Here is a 27506-nt window from a genome sequence, read left to right on the forward strand (position 1 = left end):
AGTTCACCAGGAAACACTGTGTACGTATTTAATTGACCAACAAACCGTGTTTACTTAAGTGTTGAGGTTGCTGCGCAGCTTACTTCCAGGGCTCAAGACGACAAAAGCGTGTGCCACGTCAGTGAATGTTTATGTGCTAAGTATCATGCGTTACAAATACCCATCTGTGCATTGCCTCATGAGAGTGCAAAGCCAGCCAGCATGCTGGAGCCACGCGCAATGCTGCGATCACCCACAGACCCAGTTGTTAGCAAGAAAGAAGTCACCTGGCACCCTGATGTCATCTAGCATCTGTATCTCAGGAGGCACTTCAGATATTTGGTCCTTTCATTGTATAGTGCAGGGCTGTCAAACATGAAGTCAGGGGGCCGAATCAGGCCCCCAGAGGGCTCTTATCAGGCCCCCAAGCAGCTGGCTTGTCATCTGCTCCCTTCTCTCTATATCTTGCTTCCTTCTGCATAACAGTTTGCTTTTCAACGCTTGCTCAATTGCACAGGAGCTACAGAACAAAATCTCTATTTTCTCTATTGGGGGGAGGCAGAGCTTGTTTTTCCAGGCTCTGAATCGCACAGCAGGGCTACTGAGCCAAGCCTCTCTTCCTTTTTTTTTTTAAATTGTGTTTATGTCCTTTATAAAGTTTGTATCTCTGCTATCTAAGCTTAAATAGGTACACACATGGCTCGGCTTGACATGGCCCGGCCCAACAAGGTCTCGTGTCAGATCCAGCCCTCACAACAAAGGAGTTTGACACCCCTGGTACAGTGCTTTCATTGTTCAAAGCGTTTTGCACCCACCATCTTGACGTAAACCTTACAGAAGCCCTGCAAGTGCAGAGGCCGCTCTTAGCCCCGCACTGCAGATGGGTGAGGCGAGGCTAACAGGAAGACTTGAACCGTCACCCCACGTGCTCATGGCCAAGGTGAGATTTGAGCCAAAGACCCCCTTCTGCTGTACGAGCTCATAAGAACATAAGAGAAGCCCTGTTGGATCAGGCCAGTGGCCCATCCAGTCCAACACTCTGTGTCACATAAGAACATAAGAGAAGCCATGTTGGATCAGGCCAGTGGCCCATCCAGTCCAACACTCTGTCACAGAAGAACGTAAGAGAAGCCATGTTGGATCAGGCCAATGGCCCCTCCAGTCCAACACTCTGTGTCACATAAGAACATAAGAGAAGCCATGTTGGATCAGGCCAGTGGCCCATCCAGTCCAACACTCTTTGTCACATAAGAGAAGCCCTGTTGGATCAGGCCAGTGGCCCATCCAGTCCAACACTCTGTCACAGAAGAATGTAAGAGAAGCCATGTTGGATCAGGCCAATGGCCCCTCCAGTCCAACACTCTGTGTCACATAAGAACATAAGAGAAGCCATGTTGGATCAGGCCAGTGGCCCATCCAGTCCAGCACTCTGTGTCACATAAGAACATAAGAGAAGCACTGTTGGATCAGGCCAGTGGCCCATCCAGTCCAACACTCTGTGTCACAGAAGAACATAAGAGAAGCCCTGTTGGATCAGGCCAGTGGCCCATCCAGTCCAACACTCTTTGTCACATAAGAACATAAGAGAAGCCATGTTGGATCAGGCCAGTGGCCCATCCAGTCCAACACTCTGTGTCACATAAGAGAAGCCCTGTTGGATCAGGCCAGTGGCCCATCCAGTCCAACACTCTGTGTCACATAAGAGAAGCCCTGTTGGATCAGGCCAGTGGCCCATCCAGTCCAACACTCTGTGTCACATAAGAACATAAGAGAAGCCCTGTTGGATCAGGCCAGTGGCCCATCCAGTCCAACACTCTGTGTCACATAAGAACATCAGAGAAGCCCTGTTGGATCAGGCCAGTGGCCCATCCAGTCCAACACTCTGTGTCACATAAGAACATAAGAGAAGCCCTGTTGGATCAGGCCAGTGGCCCATCCAGTCCAACACTCTGTGTCACATAAGAGAAGCCCTGTTGGATCAGGCCAGTGGCCCATCCAGTCCAACACTCTTTGTCACATAAGAACATAAGAGAAGCCCTGTTGGATCAGGCCAGTGGCCAATCCAGTCCAACACTCTTTGTCACATAAGAGAAGCCCTGTTGGATCAGGCCAGTGGCCCATCCAGTCCAACACTCTGTCACAGAAGAATGTAAGAGAAGCCATGTTGGATCAGGCCAATGGCCCCTCCAGTCCAACACTCTGTGTCACATAAGAACATAAGAGAAGCCATGTTGGATCAGGCCAGTGGCCCATCCAGTCCAGCACTCTGTGTCACATAAGAACATAAGAGAAGCACTGTTGGATCAGGCCAGTGGCCCATCCAGTCCAACACTCTGTGTCACAGAAGAACATAAGAGAAGCCCTGTTGGATCAGGCCAGTGGCCCATCCAGTCCAACACTCTGTGTCACATAAGAGAAGCCCTGTTGGATCAGGCCAGTGGCCCATCCAGTCCAACACTCTGTGTCACATAAGAGAAGCCCTGTTGGATCAGGCCAGTGGCCCATCCAGTCCAACACTCTGTGTCACATAAGAACATAAGAGAAGCCCTGTTGGATCAGGCCAGTGGCCCATCCAGTCCAACACTCTGTGTCACATAAGAACATCAGAGAAGCCCTGTTGGATCAGGCCAGTGGCCCATCCAGTCCAACACTCTGTGTCACATAAGAACATAAGAGAAGCCCTGTTGGATCAGGCCAGTGGCCCATCCAGTCCAACACTCTGTGTCACATAAGAGAAGCCCTGTTGGATCAGGCCAGTGGCCCATCCAGTCCAACACTCTTTGTCACATAAGAACATAAGAGAAGCCCTGTTGGATCAGGCCAGTGGCCAATCCAGTCCAACACTCTTTGTCACATAAGAGAAGCCCTGTTGGATCAGGCCAATGGCCCATCCAGTCCAACACTCTTTGTCACATAAGAACATAAGAGAAGCCCTGTTGGATCAGGCCAATGGCCAATCCAGTCCAACACTCTTTGTCACATAAGAACATAAGAGAAGCCATGTTGGATCAGGCCAATGGCCAATCCAGTCCAACACTCTGTGTCACATAAGAACATAAGAGAAGCCATGTTGGATCAGGCCAATGGCCAATCCAGTCCAACACTCTTTGTCACATAAGAACATAAGAGAAGCCCTGTTGGATCAGGCCAATGGCCAATCCAGTCCAACACTCTTTGTCACATAAGAACATAAGAGAAGCCCTGTTGGATCAGGCCAATGGCCAATCCAGTCCAACACTCTTTGTCACATAAGAACATAAGAGAAGCCATGTTGGATCAGGCCAATGGCCAATCCAGTCCAACACTCTTTGTCACATAAGAACATAAGAGAAGCCATGTTGGATCAGGCCAATGGCCAATCCAGTCCAACACTCTTTGTCACATAAGAACATAAGAGAAGCCCTGTTGGATCAGGCCAATGGCCCATCCAGTCCAACACTCTGTGTCACAGAATAACATAAGAGAAGCCATGTTGGATCAGGCCAATGGCCCATCCAGTCCCACACTCTGTGTCACAGAAGAACATCAGAGAAGCCATGTTGGATCAGGCAAGTGGTCCATCCAATCCAACACTCTGTATCACACAGTGGCCAAACACACACACACTGTGGCTAATAGCCTCTAATGGACCTCTGCTCCATATTTTTATCTAACCCCCTCTTGAAGCTGGCTATGCTTGTAGCTGCCACCGCCTCATGTGGCAGTGAATTCCACATGTTAATCACCCTTTGGGTGAAGAAGTACTTCCTTTTATCCATTTTAACCCGACTGCTCAGCAATTTCATCGAATACCCACGAGTTCTTGTATTGTGAGAAAGGGAGAAAAGTACTTCTTTCTCTACTTTCTCCATCCCACGCATAATCTTGTAAACCTCTATCATGTCACCCCGCAGTCGACATTTCTCCAAGCTAGCGACCCAAGCGTTTTCACCTTTCTTCATAGGGAAAGTGTTCCAACCCTTTAAGCTCGGTGGTAGAGTAAAAATAAATATTCAGAATATTTGTCTGTTTTTAAAACATTCATTATCCACCTTTATACCGCACTGAACTCAAGGTGGCTTACAACGTAAATAAGATGGCAACTATTTTAAAACAAAAAACATTAAAAACAATATTTAAATTTCAAAATATCCTATTAAGACTTGCTGGTAAATAAAAATTAAATCAGTTGAATGAAGTCCTAAACAAACCTGTCTTCAGCTGCCTCCTGGAGGTCAGAAGTGAAGGAGCCTCGTGTGCCCCGCCTGGGAAGATTGTTCCGTAATTAGAATCATAGAGTTGGAAGGGACCCCCAGGGTCATCCAGTCCAAACCCCCCCCCCCCCCCGCACAATGCAGGAAATTTGCAAACACCTCCCCCTAAATTCACAGGGTCTGGCACTGAAAAGGCCCCCTCTGATGTGTCCACCGAATGAGCTTCTTAAGAACATAAGAACTGGGTAAATGTGGATGATCAGGGATACTGCATAAAGGTTCTGTGCCTCCCAGGCAAATGTCTGTCTTTCTGTCCATCTTTCTTTCTCTTTCATTTCCCTCCCTCTATCCTTCCTTCCTTCACTCTTTTTTTTCTTCTTTCCCTTCCTCTTTCACTCCTTCATTCCTTTCTCGCTCTTTCCTTCCTTTCCTTCTTTCTCGCTCTTTCCTTCTTTCCCTCTTTCCTTCCTTCCTTTTCTCTTTCCTTTCCCTCCCTCTTTCCCACCTTCATTCCTTCTTTCTTGCTCTTTCCTTCCTTTTTTCTTTCTTTCTTTCCTTCTTTCTTTCTCTTTCTTACTTTCTTTCCCTCTATCATTCCATCCTTGCCTCTTTCTTTCCTTCATTCCCTCCTTCATTCCTTGTTTCTCGCTCTTTCCTTCCTTTTCTTTTCTTTCTTTCCCGCTTTCCTTCCTTCCTTCCCTCTTTCCTTTCCCTCCCTTTCCCTCCTTCATTCCTTCTTTCTCCTTCCTTCCTTCCTCCCTCCCCCCTCCCCTCCCTCCCTCCCTCCCTTCCTTCCTTCCTTCCTTCCTTCCTTCCTTCCTTCCTTCCTTCCTTCCTTCCTTCCTTCCTTCCTTCCTTCCTTCCTTCCTTCCTTCCTTCCTTCCTTCCCTCTTTCCTTTCCCTCCCTTTCTCTCCTTCATTCCTTCTTTCTCCTTCCTCCCTCCCTCCCTCCCTCCCTCCCTCCCTCCCTCCCTTCCTTCCTTCCTTCCTTCCTTCCTTCCTTCCTTCCTTCCTTCCTTCCTTCCTTCCTTCCTTCCTTCCTTCCTTCCTTCCTTCCTTCCTTCCTTCCCTCCCTCCCTCCCTCCCTCCCTCCCTCCCTCCCTCCCTCCCTCCTTCTTTCCCTTTCCTTCCTTTCTTCTTTTTACATTTTAACCCAATGAAGCACAGGCAAGAAAACCTTTCCAGAGTGAGCTGCCTATCAGGAGATTCAGGTAGACAGCATGGAGGTGAGCATCAGGCCTCCCGAGAATTCCCAAGCTGCTTTCCAACATAGGCTTTTGGGGGGTGACACCAGCATCTTAACGGAAGGATCTTGAATTCAGGGCAGGGTATTGGGAGAAGATGGAGAAGGCGGCAACGGGCTGGGCTCCAAACCTGCGACGGGCTCTTCTAGTATAATGCTGATTTTCCTGTGCCCTCCTGAGGACAGGCAGCAAAGCAGAAAAGGAGAGAGAAGGAAAGGAAAACAGGGAGGGGTAAGATACTTACCGGAGTAGAAGCCGGGCTTGCCCATCTCCGGGACCTCCACCCTTTTAACCCTTAGAAGACTCCAGGAAGGCCCAACCCATTGGCCATATTGTGAAAGGCACCTAATGTGGAGAATCCTAATTGCAGTTCCACCCATTTCCTGCATCGCTCTTTGAGCGATGGAGCAGTTGGGAAGGTCTCTCTCTCTGATCTTAACACCCAGGCAGGAGCGTGTGGAGGAAGCAGCCCTTCAGATACCCCCATCCTAAGCCCCGTAGAGCTTTGACGGTCAAAGCCAACACCTTGAATTGGACTCAGGAATGATTCAGCAGCCAGTGCAATTGCTGTCGTCTCTGGGTCACAGGGTTCCAGCAGCTGGCCTCAACCAGCAGTGTAGCTGCAGCATTCTTTGGCTAGTTGTAGCCTCTGAACACTCTTCAAGGGTAGCCCCAAGCAGAGCACATTGCAGTAGTTCAGTCTAGATGCCACTGAGGCACGGATCCTTGTGGCTGGATAAACCAGGAACGGGCATGTCTGACACCCCGTTCGGCACTGGGGTGAAAGCACTCTGAGCCACCACAGCCACCTGGCTTTCTCAGGTGACCGCCGTGTCAAGCAAGCACATCCAGGCTGCAAACCTGTTGTTTCGAGGGGAGTACAACCCCGTTCAGCACAGGACAGATCTCCTGTAACTAGCCTGCTAACCCAGAGAGCCACCCTGGGCATCATTCTCTTGTAATTATAAAAGAGTTCTCATCCTCTAGAGTGGCATATTATCTCAAGAAGACTGCATAGGCGTTTTAAATTGTCAGAGGGCTTGGGCAGTGGCTGGCTGGGAAGGAGGGTGCCATCTGCTTGGTGTTCAGAAGACCCCAGGTGGAGGGGGGGGTTTCACTCCCTGATATCTCTAGGTGAAGGCTCTTGGATGGGGGGGGGCAAACTGAGGCTCGGGAGCCACATGTGGCTCTTTCACACGTATTGTGTGACTCTTGAAGCCCCCACTGTCCTGTCGGCTGACATGGAGAAAGCATTTGTCAGATGGCAGCTTGGAGAATGCATTTAAAGTTAAAGTTGCTTTCTTTCCACCTCTCCCTCCCCATCTATTTTCCTTACTTTCCTTCCTTCCTTCCCTTCCTCCCTCCCTCCCTCCCTGCTTTTGAACATCTGATGTTTATGTTTTGTAGCGCTCAAACATCTGACATTCATGTCTTGCGGCTCTCAAACATCTGATGTTTATTCTATGAGGCTCTCACGTTAAGCAAGTTTGGCCACCCCTGCTCCAGGGTCACGGGTGTTGCGAAAGACCTTTCTGAGCGTGAGGCCCTGCTGGTCGCAAGAGGCAGTGCTGAGCGAGGCAAACTGGAGGTTCAGCTCCTTACGAGGAAACTCCCTGCATTCAGGGTCCCTCTTGCCGCCACCTCTGTAGACTGATGGAGCCCTTCCCTGCTTCCCTCTTAGGTTTTGAAAAAGGCCACGATGAGGAAAGAACAGGAGCCAGACTTTGAAGAGAAACGGTTTACGGTGACCATTGGGGAAGATGAGCGCGAGTTCGACAAGGAGAACGAATTTTTCCGAGACTGGAACTACCGGATCACTCGAGATGTGCGGGACTCCACAACGACGACGACGACAACGTAAGGCGCCGCTTTGCTGATGTATTTGCGGGCCGAGAGCGAGCGCTTCCCACTACTGTCCACTCTTGCTTCCTTGCAGCATCCAGCAGAGGGCAGCGTTGGCTAACCCTGCAAGCCGTTGCTGCAGTTTGGCGTTCGCTTGCGCTCTCTAGCTCCCGCAATCGGGAGTTCTTCCTCTGCGCTCTCTGGAGCATCCTTTCTCTGCATGTCGGGCCTTGCCACAGTCTGAGGTGCATACATGAAATGGGGCAGCTGTACATGTTTGTGTTTCTGCTTACAGCTCCACTGCTGCGAGCCACACTTCTGCTTCCCTGGTGTTTGGATGCATGTTTGCCGCACAGGTGTGCTGTCCTGTTTCCCACGTGCACCCTGCTGCATCAGCCCTGACTCTCTGGCTCAGAGGGGTTTTAGCAGTCCTGTCTTGCAGGGAGGGACCTGTTATTTAAGAGCACTGGGCAGTAAATTCAGGACAGACCATTTGCTTAGGCAGCAGGCGATTAACTTTTGGAACTCACTGCCTCATGGTGTGTTGCCTTTGTGCAGTGCTTGTGGACCTCTCAGGCCTCTGCTTGGCCACTGTGGGGAACACGATGCCAGACTAGATGGAACATAAGAGAAGCCATGTTAGATCAGGCCAATATATACACACACACACACACACACTGTGTCTAATAGCCACTGATGGACCTCTGCTTCATATTTTTATCTAAACCCCTCTTGAAGGTGGCTATGCTTGTGGCCGCCACCACCTCCTGTGGCAGTGAATTCCACATGTTAATCACCCTTTGGGTGAAGAAGTACCTCCTGTTATCCGTTTTAACCTGTCTGCTCAGCAATTTCATCGAATGCCCACAAGTTCTTGTATTGTGACAAAGGGAGAAAAGGACTTCTTTCTCTACCTTCTCCATCCCATGCATTATCTTGTAAACCTCTATCATGTCACCCCGTCAACGCAGTCGACGTTTCTCCAAGCTAAAGAGTCCCAAGCGTTTCAACCTTTCTTCATAGGGAAAGTGCTCCAGCCCTTTAATCATTCTAGTTGCCCTTTTCTGAACTTTCTCCAATGCTATAATCTTTTTGAGGTGCGGCGACCAGAACTGCACACAGTACTCCAAATGAGACCGCACCATCGATTTATACAGGGGCATTATGATACTGGCTGATTTGTTTTCAATTCCCTTCCTAATAATTCCCAGCATGGCATTGCCCTTTTTTATTGCAATCGCACACTGTCTTGACATTTTCAGTCAGTTATCTACCACAACCCCAAGATCTCTCTCTTGGTCAGTCTCTGCCAGTTCACACCCCATGGACCGCTGGCCTGATCTAGTGGGGCTCTTTGCATTAAATGCACCTGGAGCAGCTGCAAGTAGGTCTGTGCATACAGAATCATGGTCCTGGTTGACGTAACTGATGATCTTAGACTTTGTGAGTAGATAATTCGCTCACGATTTGTTCTGTTTTTTTATTTAGAAGAAGATGATATTGGATTCATATCTGCCCTTCACTCTGAGTCTCAGAGCGCTCACAATGTCCTTTAGCTTCCTCCCCCACAACCTGTGAGGTAGGTGGGGCTGAGAGAGCTCTCACAGAAGCTGCCCTTTCAAGGACAACTCCTACGAGAGCTATGGTGGACCCAAGGCCATTCCAGCAGCTGCAAGTGGAGGAGTGGGGAATCAGACCTGGTTCTCGCAGATAAGAGTCCCTGCACTACTTAAATTTACTTATATTTACTCATATTTACAAGCTGCCTTTCTTCTTTATGGAGCTCAAGGCGATTTACCAGATTAACAAAATACATAAAATAAATTACACGAAACATTAAATACATAAACCCAACATTTGGAATCACGGTTTAGGAGAGCCAGCTTGGTGTAGTGGTTAAGTGTGCAGACTCTTTTATCTGGGAGAACCAGGTTTGATTCCCCAGTCCTCCACTTGCAGCTGCTGGAATGGCCTTGGGTCAGCCATAGCTCTCGCAGAGCTGTCCTTGAAAGGGCAGGTTCCGGGAGAGCTCTCTCAGCCCCACCTACCTCACAGGGTGTCTGTTGTGGGGGAGGGGGTGAGGAAGGGAAAGGAGATTGTGAGCTACTCTGAGATTCAGAATGAAGGACAGGATTCAAATCCAGTATCTTCCTCTTTTTCTTCTTCTACTTTAATCAAATGCATTTTTAAAAAAAAACTGTCTTCAGCTGAGAGGGAGGGGCTCAGCCACACCTCCCTGGGGAGGTTGTGCCATAGTTGTGGGGCTGTTGCTGAAAAGGCTGTCTCGCATGTCAAAACTAACACTTTGAGTTGGACTAGCTCTGACCTATTTGAAGGAGGCAGGGTGAAGCAAAGAAAGCCTCCGGTTTTGAAAAAGCCTGAAGTAGATGCAGTGTTGGCACCTGGACAGCTTTGTCTTCAGTTGCACCCCACATGCACAAATTTGGCATTATGTAGATTTGGTTTGAAGCCAAGTTTCTAGTCCGTGTGAGTGACATGCCTTAAGGTTGAAGAAGTACCGGCAGATTAAATGTCAGGATCCAGAGCAGGCTTGAGTGAGCTGTCAGCAGCTAAGAGACGAGTACTCCTTGCTGCTTCTCAGAGCTTGGGGAAGTTGAATAATTCTGCAGGTTTATGCTGTGCTCTTGGCTGTGAATAACATCTGGGTGTCCGTATTCTTGCCGCAAAACGGGAACCCTTTTCATATACTCCGTTCCCCCTCGATGCTGAGGATTTTAACTGTGCTTGGCTTGCCTGAAGATCGGTTTTGTGAAAGTAGCTGATGACTTCATGAGTCTCCTGTTTTCTTCTCTCCCCCCTTCCTTGAAATACTCCAGCGAGCCGGACATCAAAGAGAACACTAACTTCGGGTAAGCAGCCCTTGATCTCTTTTGTCTTTGCAGCGGAGCCGCGTTGGTTTTATTTAATCCCTCGTGACTCTTAGGAATTCTCAGTTCGGTATCCGCAGTTACGTAAGGCAGGTTTTCCAGCTGACCAAGCCTTGCTTTAGCGTCATCTGATTTGGAGGCTTCCGGGTGCTTTGCAGGGTCTGTTGCACTCCTCATCTCCGCCAGGCCATGATGGGCATTTTCCTTGTCAGGCAAGGGCAGGGCAGCCCACAGAGCTGCCCCTTTCACTGCTTCCACCCAGAGATTTTGATCCAGTTTGGCTGCCAGATTAGAAGCTGAGTTTTTTTCAGAGCGTCCACATGACATTGCCTGGTTCCCCTCATTCTCCCTGGTGTTTCCCAAACCTGATTTGCTCTGTCTTTCTGGGAAGGTGGAAGTCAAAGCAGAACGGTAGCAAATATATCGCTGTAGCATCGTAACATCTACAGCAATGTGGTAGTGCTGGTGGAAGGGACCTCGTGAGGTTTTCAAGGCAAGAAGAAAAAGATGATTTTGGATTTATATCCCGCCCTGTACTCTGAATCTCAGAGTCTCAGAGCGGTCACAATCTCCTCTACCTTTCCCCCCCAAAAAACAAACCCCCTGTGAGGTAGGCGGGGCTGAGAGTGCTTTTACAGCAGCTGCCCTTTCAAGGACAGCCTCTATGAAAGCTCTGGCTGACCCATGGCCATCTCAGCAGCTGCAAGTGGAGGAGAGGGGAATCAAACCCGGTTCTTCCAGATAAGAGAGCTCTGGCTGACCCAAGGCCTTTCCAGCAGGTGCAAGTGGAGGAGTGGGGAATCAAACCCGGTTCTCCCAGATAACAGAGCTCTGGCTGACCCAAGGCCATTCCAGCAGCTGCAAGTGGAGGAGAGGGGAATCAAACCCGGTTCTTCCAGATAAGAGAGCTCTGGCTGACCCAAGGCCATTCCAGCAGGTGCAAGTGGAGGAGTGGGGAATCAAACCCGGTTCTCCCAGATAAGAGTCCGCGCACTTAACCACTACACCAAACTGGCTTGCCGTTTCCTGCCTCTGAATAGAGACCTTAGTATTCCTTGTTCTGAGAGGAGTCTACAGGGGGAGATTGTCTGTGTGGATCTATTCTTTGCTATTTGCCTTCTGCATTCCCAAGAACCCTTGATCTCCATGCCTAGCTCTACCATCATCCTAGAGAAGGTGTGCTAAATAGAACGGTGACACATAATCTGTGTTTTGTGCAGAAGGTTAATAGCCACACTGGATCCTTTTATTGGCAGGTATTGGCAGTTTCAACGCTTGGCAGAAAAAGGGTTTGTTGACATCTTTGATCTTGGTCTGTTCGTCTCAGGGAGCTGAGGCTGCCAATGATGGCTGCAAAGGAGGAAATAGATCCAGATAGATATTTTTCAGTGGCCAGTGAGACCTGCTGGTTGAGTTCTTGAGCCTCTGTCGGTGCCCTTGTGCCATTCTGAGCTTTTCCCGAGATCAAGACCCAGCTCTAGTCATCACATTTCTTGTCAGTAGGGCACATGCGCTCACACAGTTACTGAATATGAACAAATACAGCCAAAGTGAGTACAGCCGTGACATTTTCCCTGGAAGTCAGTGCTTCTGGGCAGTGTGTCAGCAGACGTGGCAGCCAGAACCAGCTCCTTGACAGTGAGTGAGGCCAGAAAATAACGGGGAGAGGCATGACTAATGAACAGTTTTTCCAAGAATGTTCCTGGGAGCAGAAGACAGTTAGATTGTCTCTGAAGACACTGCATGCTTTCCCTGTTTTAATAACTCTTTTATACGGATGCTGTGCTCTCCAGTATACTTCGGACAGTTTCCATACACCTCTGAATATGGTGGCCAGACAAGAATTAGCAGAGTGATTTGGCGGAGGGCTTCCGGCAAATGCATATTTTCTTCCAATAACAATATATCCTGTGGTTGCAGCAGCATGACAACAGTAAATTGAATAAACAATCAAAATGTATAGCTGTCATAGATATTGTAATCACAATATCACAGTGAAATTAGACAGAAGTTCAAGGTTTTAATCAACATATGAATCTTTCGAAAACAAAGAAATAAGGTGTTTCTCCTTCCCATACTCTTAAAGTTTACATCATGCAAGGACCATTAATTGCACTTAGTGATCTTTCCTCATTGGGTACTATAGAAAGTCCCTTGATATCAAATAGGAATCTTCCCTTTTGAATGCTGACATGTTTCCAGTTTGGTGTGGAGAGCCAGTTTGGTGTAGTGTTTAAGTGCACGGGCTCTTATCTGGGAGAACCGGGTTTGATTCCCCACTCCTCCACTTGCATGTGCTGGAATGGCCTTGGGTCAGCCATAGCTCTGGCAGAGGTTGTCCTTGAAAGGGCAGCTGCTGTGAGAGCCCTCTCAGCCCCACCCACCTCTGTTGTGGGGGAGGAAGGGAAAGGAGATTGTGAGCCGCTCTGAGACTCTTCGGAGTGGAGGGCGGGATATAAATCCAATATCTTCATCTACCTCACAGGGTGTCTGTTGTGGGGGGAAAAGGGAAAGGAGATTGTGAGCCGCTCTGAGACTCTTCGGAGTGGAGGGCAGGATAGAAATCCAATATCTTCTTCATCTTCAATATCTTCTTCCTAGATAATTTCCATGTTTGAAGAGAAACCTAAGCAGATTCTACACTTTTGAATCTTTTTGCCCTGGTTTTAATATATTGTATGTATTTTATTGTATATTCTCTACAGATTTAAAAGTGCGGAGTCTACTTAGAAGAAGATTTCTCTTTGAACCGTGGGAATTGTCTAGGAATTACTTTCTGTAGTTGTTGTATGATGTATACGTCAAGAGTATGGGAAGGAATAACCTCGTTTCTTTGTTTTTGAAAAATTCATATGTTGATTAAAACCTTGAACTTCTGTCTAATTGCATTGTGATATTGTGATTATCATATCTACGATAGCTATGTATTTTGATTGTTTATTCAATTTACTGTTGTGCTCTTGCAACCACAGGATATATTGTTGTTATTGAACTTTGGTTACTGTGGCTGGACGAGTTGATATTTTTATACTTTCTTCCAACATTAGCTAAACTATTGAATTAAGCTCTTCCTTTGATCTCTGTGCAGGCTCGACCCCTATGCGGATCCCTATTACGACCAAGATATAGAACGTTTCTGGCGAGGTGGGCAGTATGAAAACTTCAGGGTGCAGTACACAGATCCAGATCCATACCGGAACTACAGGCTGAGTAAGGTAGTTCTCTGCACCTTCTTGGACTTCCTTCTTTGGTGGCCTTGGATGCTTGTTCTGCCTTGGGTGGGTTCAGACAGTCTCTTTCCCCCCCACTGTTGCAAGGACTTCTGCAGTGTCTGGTCTGCATCCTGAGAGACTTGAGCTGTGTTAATGTCAGTTCACCCTATGATGCCAGCTTGAAAAGATTACGCACCCTGCTATGTTGCTGAAGTACTATAACTGATGCAGGTGGGAGGCTGACCTCCCTCTCTCTTTTGTCTCACAAGGAAAGAGAAAGAGAACGGGAGCGGGAGAACCGGCAGCGTGAACGGGAACGGGAGCGAGAGAGGGAGCGGGAACGAGAACGACGGCAGCGGGAACGAGAGCGAGAAAGGGAGCGGGAACGCGACAAGGAACGCCAGCGAAGGAAAGAGGAATGGGAGAGAGAGAGGGAACGCATCAAGAGAGATGAGAAGGACCGGCAGCACCGGGACCGAGAGAGGGAGCGGGAGAAAGAGAAAGAGAAACCAAAACCGAGATCTCCGCAGCCCCCAAGGTATGAGCAGCATGTCTGCTTGGAGATGGTGTTGGGGGGTTTTCCCTGCTACTGATCTAGCGAGAATGTTGCAAGGCTTATCTTGTTGGATGCAGTTGGCGTGCAGAGGCATTGTTGAAGTCAGGTGACTGGCCGCTAAAGGAAAGATCGGGGAAGTCCAGAATGGCTAGATTAGTTGGGAAATGGGCTAGTGTAATGTGTTTGCTCTGGGCTTCCTTTTGAGAGTTCTTCTACTGGAAATAACTCTAGTTTTAGACTGCCCTTTGGTAACCCAGCCGATCGGTCTTGGGGCTTGGGCTGCGAAGTGCTAATTATATCTTTATTTAACTGTCTCTCGTTTCTAGTCCACCTTTCGCACAGAGATGCAAATATGATTCAAATAGAACATCATCAGAGACACTATTAATAGTTCTTGAGAAGAAATTTTCCAACTCTCATTGGCTTGTTCCTTTCACGCAAGCATCGGCATACATCGAAGTCATGCGGCCCGCTCTTCCGCACAAACAGTTCACTCTCGCTCTGCGACGCTGTGGAAATTCAGCCAGTGTGGGTGGGTAGCCTGTTGGCTCAGAGGCGAAATCCCACTGTAGCTGTACACATTGAGGGCTTTTGCCCACACGACATCCAGGCCCTTTATGCGTTGGTGGTTGTTTTCTGTTGTGTTCTGTGAATTCGCTTGATTTGTTATGCCGGCAGTTATTGACAATAGACAAAGGTAGGCCCTTCCCTACCCACTTCCGCCTGTTGTGCTCCTGTGTTTGCTTGTTCTTGTGACCCTGCAGCCCCAGTCTCTCCTGCCTTGGCTTCCCTCTCTTCCTCCTTCCACCCCAGTTCTTGCCAAGATGCTCTACGCAGACCGGATTATGCACAGTTAAGTGATTTTCATGATACTGTACACAGGCTGCTTCGCTCGGTTTTTGTCTTGTGCGTGCGTTGGTGGCGTAGGGAGAGGGGGGAAGTGTGTGCTCCTTCTTCACTGGGGAGCACTTTCTTAGGCACTCGATATTTGATGGCAGGTAGCTGTAAGTTTTATGACCATGACCAGCCAAAGTCTTCCATCTTCGCTGTAGGATTTTTGCCTCTTCCTGTATAGCTCTGTACCTTATTTTGTGATCACTTTCAAACAGTGGATGTTAGTTGAGTTTTTGGCGTTCTCAGGGCCCAGAACCACCAGCCTTCTGCCCTTCCCTCCTTGTCCTGATGGCTTCACGTCTTCTCTGGAGCTCTTGCCCTCTAGTTTCATTGTCTGCCTCACAGACTCAAGCCTGTGACATTGTCATGAAGCCATAATGAGTCCCCAGCCGCCTTTTCTGTCTAATTACATAACATGCCCAGCTGATGAATAAGCAAGCTGAAGAACCATTGATGTAAGACTGAAATGTCCACAGATTGCTAAAAGCCTGGTTTCCCCAGCTCCCCAACTGCTATTTTGGAGCATCCTAGTTCTCCTTGCAAGGAAATGCATTCTCTCTCTCTGAAGCATTCTGGTTCAAGGTGTCTTCGCCAGCCAAGAGCTGATCTGGAGAGGCTTTTTTAAGAACTTTTTTTTTTGCTGTTTATTTCTTAAATTCAGCCTTGTGAGTAACCAGGAGCCTGTCTTCCTCTTTGCTCAGAATGGAAGCTAGTACATTGACAGCTGAGCTGAAAGACTGATCAGCTTAATTACAATTTACTGATGAGGGAAGGCTGCTAAAAGCACATTTTTCTCACCCTGATTCTTTAAGGAGGGGACCATGGCTCAGTGGTAGTGTGTCTGCTTGGCATGCAGAAGGTCCCAGGTTCAATCCCTGCCATCTCCAGTTAAAAGGACCAGGCAGGAGGTGATGGGAAAGACCTTAGCCTGAGACTCAGGAGAGCTACTGCCTTCCAGTCTGAGTAATCTATACTGACTTTGGTGAACCAAGGATCTGCTTCTTTATGCTTCATGTGTGTTGGGAGGGGCTGTGGCTCAGTAATAGAGCATCTGCTTGGCATGCAAAATGTCCCAGGTTCAATCCCCACCATCTCCAGGTAGGAGGTGGTGTGAAAGACCTCTGCCAGAGACATCCTGGAGAGCCAATCCGGCTAAACAGTACATACCTCTATGGAACAAGGGTCTGATTTGGTATAAGGCAGCTTTATGGGTTTAAGTGTGGTTCCAGCAAAGATTCCATTTGCCCCAGGGCTTCTCCAACCCTGTTTTTCTGTGACTGCTACAGCTCAGTTGCCACTGAAGAACGGTATAGGAAATATTATTTTATCTAATGTTCTCAATTTCATGGGCTGGCTCTAAATAGGCTCCTCAGTTCCAAAAGGTGGGGTTTAATCATAAATATGAGAAGTGGCTTTACTTCACTTAGAATGGAAGAGATTGGTTCAAAGTATTTCTGGTCCAGGCATGGACTTTTGTTTTGTTTTCGTTCTAATTTTTTTTAAGTGCATCTCAACAATATTTAAAATAAAGACCTGTTCTTAAAAATATCAGAGCCACATGGAGTAGTGGTTAGACGGTGGGACAAGGTTCTGGGAGACTCAGGTTCAAATCCCCATAGTATAATACTTCATGAATTGTACACTTACCTACCTGGTGTTTTTGTATTTGCTAATGTTCACAATGCAAGAACTCGTGGGCATTCGATGAAATTGCTGAGCAGAAAGGTTAAAACGGATAAAAGGAAGTACTTCTTCACCCAAAGGGTGATTAACATGTGGAATTCACTGCCACAGGAGGTGGTGGCGGCCACAAGTATAGCCACCTTCAAGAGGGGGTTAGATAAAAATATGGAGCACAGGTCCATCAGTGGCTATTAGCCACAGTGTATGTGTGTATATAAAATTTTTTGCCACTGTGTGACACAGAGTGTTGGACTGGATGGGCTGTTGGCCTGATCCAACATGGCTTCTCTTATGTTCTTCTGTGACACAGAGTGTTGGACTGGATGGGCCATTGGCCTGATCCAACAGGGCTTCTCTTATGTTCTTATGTGACACAGAGTGTTGGACTGGATGGGCCGTTGGCCTGATCCAACATGGCTTCTCTTATGTTCTTATGTGACACAGAGTGTTGGACTGGATGGGCCACTGGCCTGATCCAACAGGGCTTCTCTTATGTTCTTATGTGACACAGAGTGTTGGACTGGATGGGCCATTGGCCTGATCCAACAGGGCTTCTCTTATGTTCTTATGTGACTCAGAGTGTTGGACTGGATGGGCCGTTGGCCTGATCCAACATGGCTTCTCTTATGTTCTTATGTTCTTAATGTCGATATTTTTTTTGTTGGTTATCCCTCTTATTTATTATTTTCTCATTTATAACTGTGACTTTCTAAAAATTAATAAAATAAATAATAAAATAATAAAATAAAATAAATAATAAAATAAAATAAAATAAAATTGTTTTTTAAAAAAACCCCACAAATGAATTTGACAGCCCTGGTCTACTGAGACTGGTAGGGACTTCCCAGGGGCTCAGGGAGGGGTCTTTCACAAAACCTTCCACCTGGTCCTCTTTACTAGAGATGCTGGGGATTGAACCTGGGATCTTCTGCATGCCAAGCAGATGTTCTGCCACTGAGCTGCAGCCCCTCCCTAAATGGTCCCCAGCAATAAGCTGGCAGCCAGTGTATTTCTGTTAAGCCTGCTCGCCGTGCTCTGAACTACCTGACATTTCCAAAGCGATCTGGTCCCACGCAAAGTGCTTCCCAGTAATTTAACGGCAGGTGTTATTGAGGGCTTCTTGGGAAAGACAACGTACCATCTGCAGTTTTGGAGAGGCATGGTGGAAGCATTCCTTTCATTGGCAGGGGGAAGGTTAGTTATCCTTAGGCTCCATTGCTCAGGAACCCCAAACCACGATCCAGATTCCTAGTTCTTTTCTGGGTAGATCTTGACCATGACATTGGTGCTTTTGCTGGACAGTTGACCAACAGTGGTACTTTTGCTGGCCAGCAGAATTCATAGAATCGTAGCGTTGGAAGGGACCTCGAGGATCATCTAGTCCAGGGGTGTCAAACTCATCTGTTACGAGGGCTGAATCTGGCATAAATGAGACCTTGTCGGGCCCAGCCATGTGTGTATCTATTTTAAGATTAGAAAGCAGAGAGTTAAACTTTATAAAGGACACAGACAAACACAATTAAAGATCCAATAGAAAAAAGAGAGAATTGGCTCAGTATCTTCTGTGTGATTGAGAGAGCCTGACAAAGCAAGCTCTGTCTCCCCCCCCCCGCCTTTCTCCCCAAGAAAGGAGCCTCAGCCAATGGAGAAAATAGAGGTTTCATTCTGTAGCTCCTGTGCAATTGAGCAAGCCTTGCAAAGCAAGCTGTTATGCGGAAGGAAGCAAGAGAGAGAAGGAAGCAGATGACAGCCTGATAAGAGCCCTCTGGGAGCCTGATTTGGCCCCTTGGCCGTATGTTTGACACCCCTGATCTTGCCCAATGCCCTGCACCATGCAGGAAAGTCACAAATACAAATCAAGTCACGAAGTGCTTGTGCTGGAGCAAAGCAACATCAGTCTCTTATCTAGAAGACTCAGTAGAAGAATAACTGAGAGATCTGATAGTGTGTCTGTGCTATTTGTTGGTTTTTGCCATCTTCGTAAATCTGCAGCTTTCTGTTCCGACATCCGGTCTGGGCAGTTTCTTTTTGCCTGCTTTCCCCTCCTTGACCTATAATTAAGGTTCTAATTATCGGTCTAAATTTAGCACTTGAAGAATAACCTAGAAGTTTGTTTAATGTGTAACGTCTTTAGAAATTCTTTGTTTCCCTCGCCGGCTTCTCCCTTGGAGTAGGCGTGGCTTCTGATTAATTGGGACTATTTATAGACTCCTGTGCTTTCCCTAATCATTCAGTCCTGTCTCAGTTCTTGGCAGCTTCCAGGCTCTTGCATAATTTTGGGCTGGTGCTGCCCGGGCGTTCACATGACTTGGCAAGCAGCTCAGATCTTGAAATGTTTGTCTCGGCAACCTCTTACGTCGGCTTAACGAGTCTTTTCATGAAACAGATTTTGGGGGGGGTAATTTTTTTTTAAATTTAAAGTCACAGAGAGTCTGAATTGCAAGACTTGTGCCTAGGGCTCACTATGAACTTCTCCCCCTGCCCTCCTCCACTTGTATTTTACATAGCTGCTTGTTTTTATACCCTACAAGGAGACAAGCAAAAGGAAGAATATTAGGAGCCCACTGCGTTGTTGATGAGGCCGCCTTGTTCTTGACAGGACTCTTTGCCCCACCCCCACTCCCGGAGCTGCCTTGAACCCTCTGGACAAAGAGGGCCTTATCCATTTTTGCCTTTTTAAGCTCCAGGTATTTCTGCATCCCAAATTTGAGATTCTCCATGCCCGGAAATGAAATGATGCAATGTAACTGTTTCATCACTCTTCAATGACTTGAGGTAGGCGTGCTGGTGCCCGCTAAGACGTCATCTTCATAGATTTCACCTGGGTTTTTGAGGGCGTTCCCTTCACCTTTCCCCCAGAAATTAGGGGAGAAAGCTGTTACCCCATTAAGAGGGAGTCATGGATCCTCAGTTCCTCAATTGTGGTGACGCATGCCCACTCAGATTTATTTATTTATTATCTTGGTAGATTTATATCCCACCCTTTCCCCTAACGGGCTCAGGGCGGATTTGCTGTTGTTCAGTCGCACAGTCGAGTCCAACTCTTTGTGACCCCATGGACAAAGTCATGCCAGGCCCTCCTGTCTTCCTCCGAAGTCTGCTCAAATTCGTGTTAGTTACATCAGTAATGCTGTCCAGCCGTCTCATCTTTTGCCGTCACCTTCTTATATGAACATATGAAGCTGCCTTATACTGAATCAGACCCTCGGTCCATCAAAGTCAGTATTGTCTACTCAGACTGGCAGTGACCTTCTTTTGCCTTCTGCCTTTCCCAGCATCAGGGTCTTCTCCAGGGAATGCTCCCTTCTCATTTAGTGGCCAAAGTATTTGAGCTTCAGCTTGAGCATCTGACCTTCCAGGGAACAGTCTGGGTTGATTTCCCTGAGGACTGATGGATTGGATCTTCTTGCAGTCCAAGGGACTCTCAAGAGTCTTCTCCAGGGAGTGCTCCCTTCTCATTTGGTGGCCAAAGTATTTGAGCTTCAGCATCTGACCTTCCAGGGAACAGCCTGGGTTGATTTCCCTTAGGACTGACTGATTGGATCTTCTTGCAGTCCAAGGGACTCTCAAGAGTCTTCTCCAGGGAGTGCTCCCTTCTCATTTGGTGGCCAAAGTATTTGAGCTTCAGCATCTGACCTTCCAGGGAACAGTCAGGGTTGGTTTCCCTTAGGACCGACTGATTTGATCTTCTTGCAGTCCAAGGGACTCTCAAGATTTTTCTCCAGCACCACAGCTCAAAAGCATCTATTCTTCTGCGCTCGGCCTTCCTTATGGTCCATCTCTCACAGCCATACATTACTACAGGGCAGATTACAGACATAATAAAAACAGTTAAAATCCGACAATAAAATAGTAATAAACAAGGTAAATATAACATACATGGTGCAGGCACATTTTGCAGATTAACACATGAATATCAGCCCAATTATAATAATCCAGATGGTAAATCATTGTAGGGGAGGACAAATAGATGGTATAAGAAGTAGGATAAGGACGGCCGCTTGTCTCAACCAAAAGCCTGGTGGAATAGCTCCATCTTGCAGGCCCAACGGAACAGTAGTAAATCTGGTATGACTTTATTCATTGATTATTTATTAAAATATTTACACCCCCAAAGGATCACTGCCCTGTATATTCCATCGGTGCCTCGGTTTGATCACAGAAGTTGCGGGGGCCTGTGGCACAGCAGTTTGGGCTTTCTGGCACAGTTGGCACTGCCCTTTATGCGTCGGACTGCTTGGCAAATCACATCGTAGTTTATATGGCTTTGGCCAATCAGATATTGCCAGTTGACTCCCTGTGGTTTGATCACGGCCAGCTATTCCCCGAAGCCAAGAGCTCTTTTTGCTTGCCTTGGTGAATTCTTGATAGGTGCTGGCTTTCCTTGGTGAATTCTTGATGGGTCCTTTTGTTAGCAAGGGTCAGAGGGGGCGCTACTTACCCCTGTCCTGAGTCCAGCAGCAGCCAGGGACAGACTGAACAGCATGGCAGAGCTCCCTCCAGTTGTCCCACTGGCTTGAACGTCGAGCATCTCCTATCAGACGGCTTCAAGAGGGGACTGGATCAACATCTGGAGCAGAGGTCCATCAGTGGCAATTCATTCCCAAGCCCAGTTCAAGGTGTTGGCTTTGACCTTGAAAGCCCTCTGTGGCTTGGGACCAGGGTATTTGAAGGACTGTCTTCTCCTGCTTGTTCCTGCCTGAGATTTAAGATCAACACAAAGAGAGGCCTTCCTGTCCCATTAGTCAAAGAAGCTCGTCTCGTGAGTATACAAGAAAGGGACTTTTCAGTGGCAGACCCGCTATTATGGGACGGTCACCCCAGCCCCCTTCATGTTCGACCTTCAGGAGGCAAGCTGAAGACCCTTTTATTTAGGACTTCATTTGATTAAAGTGGTCCTGGATTGTGGTTTTAAATTGTGGTTTTATGTATTTTAGGTGCTCTACTTTGTGTGTTTTGGTACAACCCCGCCCCCCTGAGCTCCCTAAGGAAGAAAGGCAGCTAATGTTTTAAGTACCCGTGGCTAGTCAGAAGAGAGGTCTCTGGACTTGTTAGTTGTCCATCAGAGATGGAGGTTGGTGCAGTCAAGACTTGAGCTTTGGCTGGTGTTGAACAGGATGATGGTTAAGGGTATTGGGAAGTTGAATATCTACCATCCCTCTGGAATTACTGCTGGGCGGCTGCGTAGCGAGCCTGACAGCGTGGTGGTTCGAAGGGTTGATAGGAGTGCGCAGCGACCCCCAGAGACTTCGCCCTTGGCTTATTTTTCTTTATTAGAGCCGGCATAATTGCCCGAGTGTGTTTTGACCAGTTGAACGACCTTTAGCCCGGCAGTTGGATGGACGGGAAATTTTGACCACAAGATAAACTGCCTTCCGCTTGTATTTTAGAGAGGTATCTGTCTCCCTTTTAAGTCGGTTGCAGGTAAAATGGCAGAGAGTCCAGCCCTTGCATGGCAGCATGCGTGTTGGTCGGCAGGGAGGGACTCGCGCTGCCCAGACCGTAAGGCTCAGCGGGTCAGACGTGACGTCACGGGGGCCCAGCCGTGCAAGAGATCACAAACGAAAGCCCGATCCGGCCAGAGTAGATGCGACCCATTCCCGACCGATGACGAATCGTCAGCGCGAGATGAATAATATCCCAGCCACCCCAAAGAGGGAGAATTGCTTTCCGTAGCGAGATGAGGGCCACTCCCAGTCTCCGTCGAGCCCAAGGCTGACGAGGCTTGGCCTGCTCATGAATTCCAAGCCAGCCACCCGGTGCAGGGGACCATCCATCTGGAATGGCTTTTGCCGTAGCACAGAGGCGGGGGAAACGCCTCCCCAGCTTCCATCTGAGCGCCATCTTTTTAGAGCTCCGTCCTGCTGCTTCCGGCAGCCTAATCTGCAGACGCATGGCAAGTGGCGATTGCCTCCAGGCGGGAGGCAGGCAAGGTTTACAGAAGTTCCTCCTCCCTCTGTCTTGTTCTGCGAATGACTCATAGAGATGGCTGAGTGATAGCAGAAGGCAAGCCCGAGAAGAGGCTTCGAGAGCCGAGGCCCTAGAAGAAGGTGGCCCCAGCTGATGGTGCCGAGTGACTTGCGTTGTGTACAATGGCACCGTTTGCCTGGGAGCTTCAGACGTTGCCAGGTGTGGCAGGGAAGCTGTTAACACTGCTTGTTGGCTGGGTTTATGTGCCCACCTGTGTGATGCCTCACACAACTAACAAGGCATGAGGAGAGGCAGTTTGGTGTAGTAGTTAAGGTGTGTGGACTCTTATCTGGGAGAACCGGGTTTGATTCCCCACTCCTCCACTTGCACCTGCTGGAATGGCCTTGGGTCAGCCATAGCTCTCTTATCTGGGAGAACCGGGTTTGATTCCCCACTCCTCCACTTGCAGCTGCTGGAATGGCCTTGGGTCAGCCAGAGCTCTCTTATCTGGGAGAACCATGTTTGATTCCCCCCTCCTCCACTTGCAGCTGCTGGAATGGCCTTGGGTCAGCCATAGCTCTCTTATCTGGGAGAACCGGGTTTGATTCCCCCCACCTCCACTTGCAGCTGGTGGAATGGCCTTGGGTCGGCCAGAGCTCTCTTATCTGGGAGAACCGGGTTTGATTCCCCACTCGTCCACTTGCAGCTGGTGGAATGGCCTTGGGTCAGCCATAGCTCTCTTATCTGGGAGAACCGGGTTTGATTCCCCCCACCTCCACTTGCAGCTGCTGGAATGGCCTTGGGTCAGCCATAGCTCTCTTATCTGGGAGAACCGGGTTTGATTCCCCCCACCTCCACTTGCAGCTGGTGGAATGGCCTTGGGTCGGCCAGAGCTCTCTTATCTGGGAGAACCGGGTTTGATTCCCCACTCCTCCACTTGCAGCTGGTGGAATGGCCTTGGGTCAGCCATAGCTCTCTTATCTGGGAGAACCGGGTTTGATTCCCCCCACCTCCACTTGCACCTGCTGGAATGGCCTTGGGTCAGCCAGAGCTCTCTTATCTGGGAGAACCGGGTTGGATTCCCCACTCCTCCACTTGCAACTCCTGGAATGGCCTTGGGTCAGCCATAGCTCTTGTAGGAGTTGTCCTTGAAAGGGCAGCTTCTGTCAGAGCTCTCTCAGCCCCACCCACCTCACAGGGTGTCTGTTGTGGGGGAGGAAGGGAAAGGAGATTGTGAGTCGCTCTGAGACTCTTCGGAGTGGAGGGCGGGATATAAATCCAGCATCTTCTTCTTCTTTCAGTTGGCTTCTGCTTTTCCCCATCCTTGCCTCCACCTGAGTCAGAAGTCCCTGCAGGCACCACAGCAAGCGGGAAAGTGTTGGAGCCCATTAGCTGGTGCCGGAAGGGAGTGGCAGCAATCGGGTCACGCAACTGTAATTTCGTGACCGTCCCTGGCAGGCAGGCAGGCAGAGTCATGACCTCGCGGGGCCGGTGTGGAGCAAGAGCAGATTTACGTAAGCCTTAGACTCTTTCCTAGGAGTTAGTCCCCTCCTGGTTAGTCATCGGGGAGCCTCGCTTGGTCCAGTTTTCCATCTTGGGATGACGCTTCGAAGGATCCGCGGTAACAGGAAACGCCGGGCTCCAGCGAGGAGCATCCTTGCTCATCCGGCATTGCACAAGGAGCTCCGACTGTTTGTTGAGGAGCATAGCGAAGGATGCGTGCCAAAACCATCCAGGTTTCACAAATGACCTTTCCCTGGGCGGCCCAGGCGAGAACCGCATCGTCAGAACTCGGAAGCTCAGCAGTGTCGGCCCTGCTTGCCGTTTCGATGGGAGACCACCAAGGAAGTCATAGGATCATAGAGTTGGAAGGGACCTCCAGGGTCATCTAGTCCAATCCCCTGCTCAATGCAGGAAACTCACAAACACCTCCCCCTAAATTCACAGGGTCTTCATTGCTGTCAGATGGCCATCTAGCCTCTGTTGAAAAACCTCCAAGGAAGGAGAGCCCACCACCTCCCGAGGAAGCCTGTTCCACTGAGGAACCGCTCTTAACAGTCATAGAATCATAGAATTGGAAGAGAACTCCAGGGTCATCTAGTCCAACCCCCTGCACAAGGCAGGAAACTCACAAACACCTCCCCCTAAATTCACAGGGTCTTCATTGCTGTCAGATGGCCATCTAGCCTCTGTTGAAAAACCTCCAAGGAAGGAGAGCCCACCACCTCCCGAGGAAGCCTGTTCCACTGAGGAACCGCTCTTAACAGTCATAGAATCATAGAATTGGAAGAGAACTCCAGGGTCATCTAGTCCAACCCCCTGCACAAGGCAGGAAACTCACAAACACCTCCCCCTAAATTCACAGGATCCTCATCGCTGTCAGATGGCCATCTAGCCTCTGTTGAAAAACCTCCAAGGAAGGAGAGCCCACCACCTCCCAAGGAGAAAGCCTGTTCCACTGAGGAACCGCTCTTAACAGTCATAGAATCATAGAATTGGAAGAGAACTCCAGGGTCATCTAGTCCAACCCCCTGCTCAATGCAGGAAACTCACAAACCCCTCCCCCTAAATTCACAGGATCTTCATCGCTGTCAGATGGCCATCCAGCCTCTCTTTAAAAATCTCCAAGGAAGGAGAGCACACCACCTCCCAAGGAGGAAGCCTGTTCCACTGAGGAATCACTCTAACGGTCAGGAAGTTCTTCCTAATGTTGAGACAGAAACTCTTTTGATTGAATTTCAACCCATTGGTTCTGGTCCTACCTTCCAGGGCCACAGAACACAATTCTATACCATCCTTTATATGACAGCCCTTCAAGTACTTGAAGATGGTGATCCTATCCCCTCTCAGCCGCCTCCTCTCCAGGCTAAACATCCCCAGCTCCTTCAACCTTTCCTCATAAAACTCGGTCTCTAGACCCCTCACCATCTTCGTCGCCCTCCTCTCGACCCATTCCAGCTTGTCTATATCCTTCTTAAAATGTAGTGCACAAAACTGAACACAGTACTCCAGGTGAGGTCTTACCAGAGCGGAGTAAAGCGATACCATCACATCACGTGATCTGGACACTATACTTCTGTTGATACAGCCCCAAATTGCATTTGCCTTTTTAGCCACCGCATCACACTGTTGACTCATGTTCAGCGTATGATCCACTAAGACCCCTAGATCCTTTTTGCACAAACTACTGCTAAGACAAGTCTCCCCCATCCTATAACCATGCATTGGATTTTTCCTACCTAAATGCAGAACTTTACATTCATCCCCGTTAAAATTCATTTTATTGCTTTTAGCCCAGTTTTCCAGCCTGTCAAGGTCGTCCTGTATCCTGTTTCTGTCTTCTGTGTTTGCAACCCCTCCCAATTTAGTATCATCTGCAAATTTAATAAGCATTCCCTCTGTTCCTTCCCCCAAATCATTGAGTCCAGGGTTGCTACACAGAGGCAGGCAAGGTCTGACCACCTCTGAATGTCTCTTGCCTTGAAAACTTCATGAGAGGTTGCCATAAATTAGCTATGATTTGACGGCACTTCTTTTGTCATCAAGTCACAGCAAACTTCTGGTGCCCCTGTCGGGTTTTCAAGGCAAGAGACATTCGGAGGTAGTTCGTTGTTGCCTGCCTCTGCGTAGCAGCCCTGGGCTTCCTTGGCGGTCTCCCATCCCAAGTACTAACCAGGGCTAGCCCAGTCTCGGAAGCTAGGCAGGATAGGCCTGGATTAGTACTAGAATGGGTTCTAGCCCATGCATTTGCTGCAGTAGAAGTGCATTGCCCGTATCGCCGTTGCATCTTAAGGCACTGCACGTATCACCCACGTCCCCTTTGCCTCATATTGAAAAGTTCCTCGCCTCTCCGTCTGCCAGATTTCAAAGGTTATTGAACAGAGGGGTGTTCAGACCTTCAGCCGGGTGGTTGTTGAGCAATCACTTCCAGCCCCTTCCATTTCCTGTTGACAATCCTGGGGAACTTGGGGGTTATGTCAGCACGTCACCTTCCTTGTAAAAATAACCAGAAAAACCCACAGCTTTACTTCCTTGCCGTAGACGGACTTTCTGCCCTTCCAAAGGTGTGTGGCATCTTAGCTGTGATCCTCAAAGAGCCAAGCGGTCACGTCAGCGGCCTTTCCTGCCTGATAAGATTAGGACATCAGTCAAAAGCTCCCCGGATGTCACGCCTGGAGGAAGGGGGGAGGTGGAAGGAAGGAAGGAAACTTTCTCTGACTAGGTCATTTTCCAAAGCACATAAAAGCTCGGCACAAATATTTGCATGAATGCATTCCAAGGGATTTTTTTTTTTTTTTGTCTTTAAAAAAGCCATTGTCCTGGCCCACCTCCAGATTTCCCTGCTCTGTTTCCTCTCCGATGAAGCAACCTGCCTCAACACATTCGTGGCCGGATTTGTTCATGGCACATGTCCAGGGCGAAGTGGGGGGGTGCATGTGTGGAGCTGTGCTAGGATCGTCGGTTTGGCAGAACCAGTCCATTTGTCTTGTCAGAAGAACTTCTTGTACAGTCGGTCAAGTTAGCATAAAATATATATATATATATATTGGAGCAAATTGGTTAAAAAAAAGATAAAATGGAACGATTGCATACATATACATCAGGAAAAGTATAAGCATAAACTATTTCTATGAGATCCTCTGGCGTGCCTTTAAAACAGAATAAAGAAACTGAGCCACTTTCTCAGTGACACTAGATGAAGTATCGTTCAAAAGACTATAGACCTTAAGTGCATCAGAACAATCAACCACGCTAACTAAAAGAGGACGTAAATCCTTGTGACGAAGATGTTCTCCTGTCCGTGTGTCTCCCTCTTACCTTTCCTGCAGCAAGCAGACAGCTGTCAGAGGGTTCAAACACGGGGAAGGGGGGTTGTGGCCCTGAGGGCAGTTTGTTGTGTTCCCTGTTGGCCTCTGTTAGAATGTCAGGAATCCCTGCAAGAGAACGCGAGCAATGAAAACAATTCTTTCTTTGCGGCAAGAGGCAGTGGCAGCCCAGTGAATATGGAAGAGGTCTTAACTGAGGCCTCCTATAAAGCCTGGAAGAACCGCTGGAAAGAGAATGGAACATTCCTAAAGGGAGGGACGGTGGCTCAGTGGTAGAGC

At 48.5% G+C, this 27506-nt stretch overlaps 1 protein-coding gene across 1 annotated transcript in view; it reads left to right on the forward strand.

Moving 5' to 3' along the window:
• Window positions 1-27506, forward strand: part of ZC3H18 (zinc finger CCCH-type containing 18) — a 90070-nt gene that overhangs the window by 27983 nt on the left and 34581 nt on the right. Inside the window, exons 6-9 of the mRNA XM_060253915.1 lie at window positions 7098-7273; window positions 10096-10128; window positions 13235-13361; window positions 13628-13896. Coding sequence (XP_060109898.1) covers window positions 7098-7273; window positions 10096-10128; window positions 13235-13361; window positions 13628-13896 — 605 coding nt within the window. The remainder of the gene's footprint in view (window positions 1-7097; window positions 7274-10095; window positions 10129-13234; window positions 13362-13627; window positions 13897-27506) is intronic.

Source organism: Heteronotia binoei, chromosome 14 (assembly GCF_032191835.1).
Source record: "Heteronotia binoei isolate CCM8104 ecotype False Entrance Well chromosome 14, APGP_CSIRO_Hbin_v1, whole genome shotgun sequence".
NCBI classification, from domain to species: Eukaryota; Metazoa; Chordata; class Lepidosauria; order Squamata; family Gekkonidae; genus Heteronotia; species Heteronotia binoei.